The sequence below is a fragment of the Euwallacea similis genome, chromosome 22, assembly GCF_039881205.1.
Source record: "Euwallacea similis isolate ESF13 chromosome 22, ESF131.1, whole genome shotgun sequence".
Classification (NCBI taxonomy): Eukaryota; Metazoa; Arthropoda; class Insecta; order Coleoptera; family Curculionidae; genus Euwallacea; species Euwallacea similis.
In genome coordinates, this window is record NC_089630.1 from 797492 (window position 1) to 811016 (window position 13525).

The 13525-nt window shown below is 37.2% G+C and overlaps 1 protein-coding gene across 2 annotated transcripts in view; it reads right to left on the reverse strand.

The window, feature by feature from the left end:
• The window catches only part of LOC136416025 (lachesin-like), a 47200-nt gene that overhangs the window by 9687 nt on the left and 23988 nt on the right, over nucleotides 1–13525 (reverse strand). For both annotated transcript variants that reach the window (XM_066400987.1, XM_066400988.1), the window contains exons 3-5: nucleotides 8740–8849; nucleotides 5323–5508; nucleotides 3351–3540 (exon numbers count right to left, since the gene is read on the reverse strand). In XM_066400987.1, coding sequence (XP_066257084.1) covers nucleotides 3351–3540; nucleotides 5323–5508; nucleotides 8740–8849 — 486 coding nt within the window. The remainder of the gene's footprint in view (nucleotides 1–3350; nucleotides 3541–5322; nucleotides 5509–8739; nucleotides 8850–13525) is intronic.

The following is a 13525-nucleotide window of genomic DNA, read 5'->3' on the forward strand; positions in this document are numbered from 1 at the left end:
GAATTTGCCTGGAAAACTTTGATGCATTCGGAAACTTTGGCACGACAGAGACAGACAGAGAGGGGGGGAGTACTAGGAGGGAGGTACCTCGATAACTTCAGCTTTACCTTAACGATGGTGATTTCCACAATATATTTCTCGGTCTGAGGAATCCCCGCAAGAGTCTGAAGCAGCCCGATATCTATCTCTCTTATCAACGCGACCTTTAGGCTAGTTCAGGTTAGGGTGGATGCAGGTTAGTTCACGACTATCCCTACAACGTCGAGATGCAGTTTGAAGCGCTGCGAATTGACGGATAACCAGAATTAACCTGCTGCCAGTTAACGCTTTTCCATTGCCATCAAGCGCTTCTCATATTCCCTTTTCTACCACATTGGTCACGTAACACACACAAAATAATCTGATATAAATAATGCAATGCACTTTATTGCTCTCGGCACCGAGAACCTACATAAGTATATTGGGTAAAATTTGAATGGAAAGATAGCTCTACCGCCCTTATCTGGAACTCGAAGAGCGAGGTTGACGAGTTTCTTTCAACGCTTACGACGGTCATCCCTATTTACATGTTTCAGGGATGTGTTATCAGTCCCTTCAACGTGTATTTTATCACCGAAAAGTAGCATTTTATTGATTTTTCGGTTTTATGTCTCATCCTGTTCACGCCTCTTATCGAGCTGAATTATTGCGTTTTTTAAAGGACATCTGCATGGTTTTCGGTGCAAATTGTTGGAAACTCAATAATCCTTCTGATAAATTCGAGGAAAGTCACATAAGCATCTTAAAGTGTTATTATAGCCAGGGAGAACTGCTCCTCAGGGACTATTCTAGGTCGTTTCCAACTTCTACAATATATTTCTCACTTTCTTTACATCGTGTATTGGCGGATATCAATGGCCTGAACAGTCGTTATCTAAATAGGTTTCGAAAGGTGATGTTAGTTGGTCTTTTGTTCAGTTTAGTCCGTATAGACTTATCGCACCGTTATGAAAGGCGATTAATGCATATGTAACACTTCTAAACATGCGTTCTTCCAGGTTTCAAACACGTATATATACCGGAAAATTTATTCGCGAATAATAGCGCGTTATTTGAATAAATGAGGAATATTCGTCTTCAACTCTTCTCATAAATTATGGTTTTTAACTATCGCTAGATCAAATGCGACCTAAATATGCCGACCGGTTCGATATAATTTTCATCAAAAACCGAATGCAATATTGTTTTAATGGAGAAATAAATGCCCACAGAGGAGAGGAGCAAAAAAAAGCTTGTTGTTTTTAGAGGGAATTTAGCCTCAACTGCATGATCTGTTAATGGTCAGTTGGCTTAATTAATAACGCAACAAGCTTTTTCACCCGAAACATCGTTTTTCGCGAAGATACAAGCCATTGTTAGAAATAAAAGTATTTCCCTGATTTAATACCTCCATAAAATCCCCAAGCAACCTTCCACTTCCATGGAATGGTAATTCTTTTTATGACCTTCCACTCACATATAATTTGAGACAGACATAAAATCGGTGCCAAATGCAACATTATACCTTTGAAGTATCTCATTCGTTTTTTCGGTGAATGTTTGGAATATGTGTTCGTTGCGAAACAAGAATTGAATGGCGCCATGGAAACTACAGTTATTTTAATTAAAACCTCGTCGAGTTTCTCATTTGTCGAAACTGCATTAGCCGAGGGAATGATTCCGTTCAACTTGGAAAACGTGGTCTTTTTATTTCGCCTCATTAAACTATGTAATTGATCCTTCAGAGTTTGAAGTTCGTTTATGTTCCTTAAATCCAGTTATTACTGTAATTGCTGATAATTCAGGTATAAAGAGCTATTATAAATAAGCAGCAATTTCACTTTTTGTCTAGAAGCTCAGTATGAACGTGCAGCAGCGGCAGCGTCGCCGCAGGCTTTTGTCATCGGTGCTCGAAGCTAATAGGCCAGCGTATCCTGTCAAGTGTTGCCGTTTACTTTATAGCCTACTTCAAGTTTTTCACAGGTTTCATCTTATTGGAGTTGCATTGCACTTTTTCCAGCTTCGGGGATTATTCGAAGGTATTGGAATCTTGTCACGATTTCCCAGGAGGATAATTGAAGGCAAATCTGATTTTCCAGGAACCTAAACTTAACGTTAAATTTGATTTCTGGCACTCTAAATTATCGCAAGTTTAGTCGTGTTTTTCCAGTCACCTGAATTGCCTTGAATTGGATATTTGAGGTCTCAATTTTATCTGAAGCGACTCCAAATGACCCGAATTTCGTAGGGGATTTCCCTGTAGCCGAATGAGGACTTTGAATTGATCTGAATTTTGACATTATTTCCTTGTAATCTGTAATTTTTTCCTTAAAGATTACATACAAAAGTGACATATTTGAAAACTCCCGACCTTCATCCCTCCAGTTAATATAGCGATTTACAACGATTTTTCTAATTTGCTTTTCAGGCATACTCTAAGCCAAAAATCTCCATAAGTTGCTTCTAAATTAAAAGAATTTTATTGTATCACCGATTCCATAAATATTCAAACAAAACCTTCCCCCTTAATAACCCCCCAAAAAGGTATTTGCCAAAGGCAAACACGAATCGGCTACGCCACAATGATCTTCCAAAAGAACTGCTAAATATATGCCATACACATTTCTCATGAAACCCTTAGCTTTCGGCGTATCGTATATTTCTATTGAGTGTTAAATCAATATGATCTTGTTTGATCTGGGGCGATAATAAAAATATTGGGAGATGAAAGGTTTATCATCGCTGTGGGATGAGATTTGAAGGGGGAGTGTGAAAATGGATCTTGATTTTTTGGTATAATTACGGTGGTTTTAAGGTCATAGCTCCTTCCAATAATATGTTTTATTGTAGTACGCGAGAACAGCTCCTGAGGGAATGTGCGGGATCGGTTTTGAATCTTTCGAAGCCCTTTATTGCTTTTCTGTATGTCGAAAGCTAAGTATATTGGTTGCGAGATCAGTGGAAAAACGACTGAAAGCCATTCAGGCCTTAACAGCCACGTAAAAAGATTGAACCTGAAGATGGACTAAAAGTCTAGAATTTCCAGAGCAGCGGTAATTAAAACTGTAATAATATACTTCAGCCACAAATTAGGGCAATCTAAAAAGGGAGGAAGGGCCCCAATTTATAGAATTACCAACTACAACACCCAGACGAGCTGTATAAGAGTTGTTATTGCCGGGGAGAGCGAGGCTCTAGCAAAATGCTATGGCCAATATGACGCCCCTAATTAAATTTATTCCTCTCCGAATAGTTTTGATTAAAATTGCGAAACCTACTTCCTAATTCACACATTTATCTCCCCCTAAAGTAAAAACCCACCGGATTTATACCTTTAGTTTTAGTCCCTGCAGGTTCCCTTATAATAATATCCTTTCCGTCCTCCCTTCTCCATTGCACGTAGGGCACTGGATGCCCTTTGGCTCTGCAAGTCAGCTTAACGGTACCCCCTTCAGGTACCAGCAGATCACCTGAAGTTTCTTCAGTGAAGTCTGGTGGAACCGAAACGTCCAAAGATCCAACCTGAAAAACAAATTTGATTTTTAACCGATCGACTATTTGTTTAATAACAGACACCGGTGTCTGCTATTTAGACCCAGTCGCACAGGTTCAGGTTGGAAGTGATACTCGTGATGTCCGCCTGAAAATGTCTCCTTCACGCCCTTCAATTTTCGTCCACAAAATCTAGTTGGTGCATGACCCTTTGATTGAAAATTCTACTATATGACAACGACAGACACTGGTGTCTGTTAGCCACTCTTTAAGGCGGTCCCTTAGAACTCCCAATTTTGGGTCCGGCGCTTAATGCGTTAAGCCAGGAATTGGGAGAGCAATTTGCCAAATAAAATCGGTTTTCCAAAACTAAAGCACCTGGCAAATGACAGTCCCTTCAATGTGTTTCCTTAATAATGGATGTCGGTAGTAAGCTAATTTATAGTCGGGCGTAGTTTATCGAAGTTTAGTGGTCAACGTTGACCCGTTTAATCTGGACTGTGTTGAGTTTCCATCTGATCTAGCCCTTTATTAGCGCGAGACTCGAAGGAGCTAAAGGATGTTACTGGAAAGTTTCTCGACAAAACGGTGAATGCATGTTATCAACTTGTTATTATCGACTTTTCATATCCGCTTGAAGCTAAAATTTTTTCTTGACACAATGATGCATAAATGTTTCTTTAGCCTTTTGAGAATGTAAAAACATTTTTTCATGCAAATATCCAACAAGCTTACAAAATGATCTTCAGAAGTGACAAATAGGCTTGAAAACTTAAACCCAAAATATGTTTTTCCATTTTTTAACCATAAAATTTAGCGTTGCTTTCAAGTTTTTTCCATTCAATTACTGTAGGCACATTTGGATAGCAAACACCGAATAAAAATAGCGAATATGACTGTTATTATATCGAGCTCGTCGATATTTTCCATTCCATTCAACGCGCAATAGGTGGAACGAATTCAAAGCACTAGCTAATTCACCAAATTAGCCTGGCCAGGACGGTTTTTGATGCGATATATTGTTTAAAACTTAAAAAAAATGAAAAAGGTGTGTTTTTTTATTGATTTGATGCCCTAACTATGGTGCTATGTAAAAAAAAAACTAAAGCCTGAGAAATTTCACCTGCAAACCCTGATTTAATTTACAGTTATTTTAGCGTTTCCCACTCAATCGTGCGGACAAAAATCGGGGGTTGGTATTCAGGAATTTTTGTTTCATGCTTAAGAAAATAAGGACGCATGGGGAAAATATTCGGGGCAGCAGGAACCAAAATCGATAAAATCACTGCAATAATAACACATCATATAAGCTTGGAATTTAAAATATACTGCGAGAAAGGAAGCTTTATTTTTAGACCCAACAAGTAGCAACATCGCCAGAGATTTCAGCCAATCAGCTTTTGAGTTAGAGAGACAAAAGACTGTTGCAGCGTTGTCACGTTTGGGAATGCATTACTGAATTAGATTACAATGCTTTTAATTTTCTAATAAGATCAAAATTAGAACAATACGTATTTTTACTTTATCCGTGAAAAACAAGCAGAAAGAATGCTAAAGCAAGCAACGTTTCCCAAATAAGATTTTTAATATTTTATGTAAATGCAATTTCGTGAAAACTTATGTTCACGGAAAGGTAATTTGTATTTTAAATTAAAAATTGTGTGCCTAATTTACGTTCCATTTAAAACTCGGTTGTTCGATTTGTCTTTTTAAGATTGTTATTCCAAAGTTTAGAGAAAACGTCGAAATTAGAGGAATTTATCAAGGTTCTCGCCTGGGAACTTATAGGTTTGATGTTTAGATGAGACTTACTTGGCTCTTCATGGGATCGGTGTTGATTTGGCACATGTACTGCCCTCGGTCCTCTTCTTGGACACTCTTGATATGTAAGTTCCAGGTTGTATGGTCGTTGTGAGATACAGATATGCGAGGATTGTGGGTGATTACGTGGTCGTGGATAGCTTGTATTGCTTTGGTGTCAGCTTTTACCCATCCGACCTAGAAGATAAAAGGTAGAAAGTTAATTTGGATGGGTAAACCGGGGCCTTAAAATCGCAGAGGCATTTCTTGACAGAATGGAGAACACCATTTTTTGACTCATTATTATCAATTATATTCTTGGCGCCATCTCTGAGCATTCACTTGAAGCTAGAAATTTTTTCTTGACACAAAGGCACATGAGCATCTTTAAACGGGCTTTCACGGTTCAAAAATGCGGGACACGGCCAAAAATGACTGCAAATATACAGGGTTTCTCATTTGAAACAATTAAGCTCACAAAAGCACTACGTACGTACATGGAAACCCTTCCTCAAAGGAATATCAGTTCGAATAAAATCGATATAGTGTACCCCCTTTGCACGCGATGGCATCAAATATTATAACCAGAAAAAGATGTTAGCACCATATGATTTACGGCAGGTATTTTATCAACATAAAGTAAGTAACATCGAGAAGAACATGAAATATAGGGTCTTTTGAGAACTTTCAATATGCTACAGTGCCGCTGATGGCTTCACCTAAATAATGGCAAAAGCATAACCCGGTTTATGGAAAAAGAAGATTGATGTGTCGTTCCATACTCGAAATGCATATTCCCTGTATCCTTTTGTTTCAAATTTTCACCCATAATTCGTAATTTTACCACGATGATTTACCGATACGAATGGGCTCATCCTTTAAGATTTCCGCACAAGGTGGTAATTACTCTCTCAAGGCCGTTTTTATGGCCTAATTTAATAATAATTCCCTTGTGTCCATGTAGGTGGCACTAAATGCAATTAGGATTAGGAACAGGTGGGTGAAATCGTTGGTTGTTTCCGGAAAATTGGACGTTACAGGAATTAATGCCGCAAAAGTGACAGGAAATGGGTGGTACACATAATACAAAATTCATCTCGATTCCATTCTTTAGATGTATGGGAGCCAGGACTTCAAATAATCCCATATTGAGCTAAAATTCTCTCTGGTGCATTAGTGATATATCTCCTCTCTTCGGAAGACAAATTGGGGCTACTGTGTAGTTGATAAAGCTGTGAGAATTACAAAGCTGCAATATAAACTCCATCATAAGTTTCTGAAACAGGGCCAAGTAAAACACATCTGGGCTTTCCGCAGCTCATACACACATCGGAAAAGACAAGCAAAAACAGGACAAAAAGGCGTCTTAACACGAATATATAATATTTCTTATTTCTTTCGTATTATACTTAGTTCGCTTGCTAATACAAAAGTGACAGATGCACAAACATGTTCCAGTAGACGCTTCCCGAATAACAAATTCGTTCGTGGAAATGTTCTTAAAAAGTGCTTTGTATGACGTCCCTTGAATCTCGGATTATTCGAATTTGAATTTTAGCTTCGGATAAGTTTAACGAGAGAATGTTACCGTAAAACGACAAATGCAAGAATTTCGACCGCATTTGGCTTGAATTATCATTGAGCCCCTCTGGAAGAGCATACTAACAAGAGTACTGATGGTACAACTAGCAGGGATTTAATATTTCTATAAGGCCAAAAAAGGCACGGAATTAAATAACTTTTATCGAGTTTCTAATCTACTTTCCAACTTTTTAATTAACTTTAATATTGTACTTTCATTGTATACCTCGATTGATTTAAATTATGTATCTCAGTTCGGGATTTTCTTGTTTTCAGAGCCTTTATTAAGAACTAATACAAACTCATCAGCATAATATTACTATTTCATTATTGCGAAACAGATATTTGAAGTTTTCGGTCTCCTAGCAAATGCTTTGAGGTATCGATTTTCAAGAACATCAAAACGCCGGAAAACCAGAAATTTCTGGAATTTACTCGTTAAAGAATTTTAAAATTTACTGACTTCGTTTCGCATTTTTTAACATTAGATCTACAATGAAATATGCCCATTCCCATTTATCCTCAAGCTAAACATAAATTTCGCCAAGTGGCAACACTGCAATAGTTTTTTGTCTTTATAATCTTAAGTTCGTGGGTTAGGATTGGCTGTCAAGTAGCTAGAGGTGTTGCCACTTATTGACTATATTTTAAATACTTATAGCTTCTTAGTAAAGTATTTGAATTATTTTCACATTCACTTTGAATTTTTTTTTATTCGCCTCATGACCTTACATTTTGTGCCCATTTTGCAGAAGCATGAAATTTCTGATCTTAATCGGAATTTTCCAAAGAAGCACTAACATTTTTTAAAACAATTTATAGCAACGTGACCTGACCTGAAGAATCTCTTTAGAACTTTCCAACATTTTTTGACAATTTTCCGGTAGTTCCGTTGATCTGCATGTGGTCAGAATTTTTCGGAAAAGTTCCAGCATTTTCCTTTACTGCTGGAAACCGAAGGCTTCTAGAATCTTCCAGACGTTTCTTGAACCTTTACATGGTTTTCGCAGAAAAAGCTAGTTTTAAACATCTTGATTTTTTTCCAATTTAAACTAATTCTGCTTGCCTGTTTATTCTCCATAAATTGCAAATACCTATTTCTATATCCCCAAACATCATATTTCTCTTGGAGGACATATTCAATGCCAGTACCAATGTGATAATATTTGTGTGTTGTCGACTAAATTAAACAGTGTTAAGGGAATCTGACTTACTAATGTAATATTGTCTGTAAGCAAGGTGGGCAAAATGGGAATTCGCTGGTGAAATTATAGTTTCGGACATGTCGAGGCACATTATGATTAAATTTCGTGTTGTAAATATGGAAAAGCTGGATGTGCAGGTCTGTGGGCGTAAAATTATAATTGAAAGTGCAGTTTGAATTGTTCAAATTAATATAGGAAGAAGAGGGCAGGTTTCAAGGTAAAATCTGGATAAATTTTGGACCTTTTCAGAGCTTTAATAGACTGAACAGAAATAGCAAAGGTCTCCAAAGGCAGTCACGATCTGCTCCCGATTATAACTCGAGCAGCTGCGTGTTATAAATGATCTGGAGTTTGCGGCGCCTTTCAGCGATTTGTCATATCTCCACCGTTATTACAACACCGCGCCTGTTTAGTATCTTGACCAGCTTTTGGATGCTTTAAAATTTGTTTCTGGAAAGGTTATTTGTAACCCTTACAACAGGAGAGCACGTGTGTGATTTCAGATTTGTCAACGGCGTTGCTCCATCAGCAGAAGCTCCTCGCTTTGCTGACGGATCCAAAAATGGATTCCCCCCCCCGGTCAATCTTTAATGCACTTCAAATCTCTGACGATCTTTTTTTATGGAAATAAATACCTACTTACCCTGTATCCTCCCAAGTGATGGACTACGCAATGGAACGTTGCATCCCTCCCTATGGGAATCGACATATTCTTAATAGGTTCAGCGAACTCCGGCTGAAATGCAGTGTAACCTAAAACAATAGAAACTTATTAGCGACAGTTTGAGATTAGAATGGGGGAATAGTGGTGATTACAGTTTTGCGGAAGGTCCTTTAGGATAAATTGCTTGAAATATGGACCTTTCGAATTAATAAATTCTGCATGAGTAATATTTAGCTCTAAAGGAGTGGTTAGAAGCTATCTAAGGGTCGTCTTAGGTAATATATATTCGTAAATTAACAGATTTTTCCCTCTTTCAGTTTCACTTTTTTTACATTTTTCAATGTCATATTTAGAACGTTCCAGTGATCTATTCAAATAATCTAACGTGTTCTGAATTTATTTCAGGATTTGCTAAGGACTGGCATTCCACACACTATTTTGCAATTTGTGTTACATTGAGATGATACGAGAAATGATGACGAAGATTGTAAAAGAGAAAGGAGAAGATAAAAGCCCCGCACTCAGAGGTCCTCCGACATCTTTAACATGAAGGGTCATATCCGGTCCGCGCGTAAACAGCCTTAATTTAATTTGCGATGGTGGAAAACAAAAAGAGGTCTCTTGAATTCCATTTCTAATTCCATAGCAAAACCGTCAAAACCCCGAGTAACTGACTGATTAAGGGGAAGAGTTTCCAAACTTAATGTTTTCTAAGTTGAGAAGATTGAGTCATGTAGCGGCATTTGAGACATTTGAATTAACATTTTTACACATGATTTATGTCTTTGATTCAGACAAAACTCTCAAAAATGTGCTTCTAAACTAGAGACCTGCAAAACTCTAAGTAACAGATCGATCAAGGAGAAGAGTTTTGCAATTTTGTCGATTTTTATAATTAGAGTTTTTGAGGAGTTAAGACTGGCGTTTTAATTCCTATATATTGTGGTCTTCAATTCATTCATTAACCTTCAAAATTTGATTCTATAGAAAACTCTACGAATCTCCAGCTAAACTTCAAAAATTAAAAAATATACGAGTTTGCTTTAGAGGCACTTACACAACGTATTTATTATTTAACAACATACTTTTTCACATACATTTTCTTGTTCTACTCAGTTAAAAGTCCATTATGTCGGTCATCCGCATTAATTATGAATTTCTGCGACCTCCCGTCTCTTGCTGTTGTACAAGTTCCATATGCATATATGTATAATATAAAATGCGGAAACAAAAACAGATGATAAATTATTCAAAAGTTAATTAGGGATGGAGTTTTCCTTTTGAAACCTGTTGCAAAAATGCTCCTTTCTAATTTTTATTCAAGTAATAGCAAGAGGTAATATATATAACACTGTCGTATGTTTTTGCCCCTGTCCCGTTGTATATTTGGGAACAAAAACCTCGTTTCCAGGCGTAGTTTTTGTCGTCTGTTGCTCCCTTCATTCCGAGCCATTTTTCGGGTGTAAATGCGAAAATGTACACTGGAATTGTGTTTTGCGACTTAATGAAATATGATATAATGCCTTTATTATAAGGTCAGAAATGAAGACGGTCACAAAAGGGTCCGTGGCTCGACGCTAAATTAGAAATACCATAGAGAACTCCTAATGGCTTAATTTTTTTAACGATTTTCACATCTAAATTAAGAATCGAATTAAGCAGAACTTAAATTGCACTTTCAAAAATTCGATCCGACCGCCGAATTTAAACGATCCAGTGATAATGGAACTCACCACCGGATTAAGGCGGGGGCAATATAAATTGGGGGATAATTAATTTTTAACTTGAACCGCAGCCCCTGGAGAAAGAGGCGAATCAAAATTATAATATGGCCGGCAATAATTCAGCCGAGAAGGTTTTGTGGATTTAATTACATTATTGAAGTGTCATGGGCCCGGTTTTTGATAAATGCAGACGGTCGGAATCTCTGGAACGGGGTGAGAGGCGAATAATTATTTCGAAGGCATCTTGAATTTACCTCATAGATCATTCTTTTAGTTGGGGATGATGCGAAAGATGTGTCAGGGCTTGGAAAAACCAGTTTTTATATTTGAAAATCACAATGAAGTGAATTCAACTATCATAACTGCATTGCATTTTTTCTCGCTTTCACCTAACAATTGGTTGATTTTATTTTACAAATTTTGACATTATCTAGATGTCTTTGGTGTGACAGGAGTTGACACATTCTACTAACATATGTTCTGAAGTGTCTCTATGACCACAATATCATCAAACATCTATGTCCTGATTCCTCATGCGGTTCACATAATTGCCAAACATGCTCCCATTATTACTTGCATGCTACGGAAATTGCATCCTCCATGCTATTTCAGTTCTTAAGTTTCAGCTCTCATGTTTTAACCATTTAGCCTGAAACTGCCAAAAACATTTTCTCTCGCTTCCTGGTTTGTATTTCTTACCCTTCTCATTTATTCCGCTCATTTCTCCATCAGGAAATTTATTGGTGATGCACCAGCTATCACCAATACTAATTCCATAGAGACTGTTTTATATGTTGTAGTCAGAATGACAGCCAAGCTCTATTTCAGAATCAAGTAAGGCCCATGTCTTCCAGAACCAGTTAATTCTATCAGCTGCCCTACTCGCAATATTCCTAACTAGCTAGACCTCACCGCTACTGAGAAATTACGGGCATATGCAACGAGAATTGGCGCCATGAATGGCCAAATAAGTCCTCAACAACTAAAATCCTGCTCTAAAACTATATCTTCTTAATTTACATATAAAGTTCGAAAACTCCATGTCTTAATCGGTCTGTTAGTTAAGGTTTGGAAAGTCTTACTATATAATGAAGTTTTGAAGGTTTTTGCCTGAATTCGAAATGAAAACGTGTAGCAATTGTGAGAGCAAAACACATAAATCCTTGAAGACCCCATTGCCACGATTTATAAAACAAGAAGTTCGAAAAGTCTTTCCCTTAATCAATTTGTTAGTTTGGGATTATGCCACCTTTTAGTATACGTTTGGACTTTTGCCCAAATTACTGACAATACAGATGTGTAAAGGTTATAATTTTAAAGAGTCAGATCCAGCTCTACGTCTCCATCATCTCGATTAAGAAACCGCGAAGTATGAAAACTCTTCTCCCTAATCAGTCGAGTAGTTTGCGGAGAAGATATAAATCCAACTCTAGAACCCCCTTATCATGGAAGGAGGCGACTTTTCCATCTCTATTTCTTTTTATTCACGTAAATAAAACTTAGTTTGAAATCTAAAAATCTATTCATGAGGTGATCAAAAAAGTTTCATAATGAGCTCACAAGTCCCCCTGTATTAGGAAATTAAGATTCCATACGACCGATTTCAAACAATATTACGCCCAAATAAACAGGCCGTTTCGAGATTTTAATTAAAGTAAATTTCGGGGAATTGCAGAAAAGAACGAAATCCTTTAAAACTTTTGTTTAACTTTTAATAAGCTGTCCCTGTACTTGTTGAAGATGTAGGAGGAAAGAATAGCATTCCTCTAAAAGAATGTTTTCCTTCGTTTTTCATAATTAAATTGTATTTTGAGTTCTCTATGTAAGTCGCCTTAATTATCTCCATGCTAAAATGAAAACATTTTTCCGGAAGCAAATCTAGAGATTCCTCAAATTACGAGATTCCTCAGGCTACGAACTTACGGTTCTCCCAATTTGTAGTTTCATTTTTTCCAGCGAAAATGAATGCCATGCATTTTAACAAACGTTGCAATGCTATCTAATAATGACATCTCAGAAGTTTTGAGCTAAACTCAGACGGAGACTTGGAAATTCCCTTAAACATTCAAGAGCCATTACAACGTCCTGTGATGCTTCATTATAGCTGACGTTAGCACTTCGGGCAATTATCCAATCAAATCAATTATAAATCTGGTAATCTTGGATAAGAAGCTCCTTCCAGGAGTGAGTTTCCATGCACAATGCAGCCCAACTGATCATTATAACCAAGCGGCAGCCTGATCGATACACAATATAAGGTTAATCCAGTCAAGCTGACTGATTAAACCTAGTAGTTATGAAAGGGTCAATTGGCATTGCCGAAACTAAAGTGAATTAGTCAGGTACAGAATTAATTTTGTGTAATAGTGAGGTTTAAATGTGATCCGAATTGGTAATGGGGTTAGTTGACAAACATGATGGGTTTATTAGTTTGTTCACCTCCTCTCGGATTTAGTCTTTTAATCGGGACTTTTCCGAGATTTCTCTTCTCATAAGAATAAAGTAATCGGCTTTTTTCAGAGGGAATATAATTATTATAAATTAGGTTTGAGACGAATATGCATGCCCCTGGGAGATAAAGACATAATGTTGAAACTTGAAAGCCCGCAACAAGACCTCGAAAAGGAAAAAAGACGCTCTAGCTGAAAATTGAATTATCAGTGAAACTTTATGAAAAGTACTCCGGGGGCGATATATTTTAAAAAGGAATGATCCAATCTCCTGCAGTTCGTGGGAAATATTATATTTTGTCTTTTGAAGATAAAGGAGTGGGTTTCGTAATATAATTTGTATTTTCTTGTTACGTTATTGGATTCTGAGTGTGGTGATGATTGATGACGCTGCCTGTATTATTCCGAGGGGCCAGGAGTAATTTCCAAAGGAATTTAAATCTCAATTTCCACTAACAACGATGTAGGTAGAGTCACGCGCACTAACACATATCAGACCGATTAAGGGGAGGAGTTTTCAAATCCCAACTATTCCGATTTCCAATTATTCGGCGATATTTCCCACATTGAGGTGTGACAAACGATGAAAAA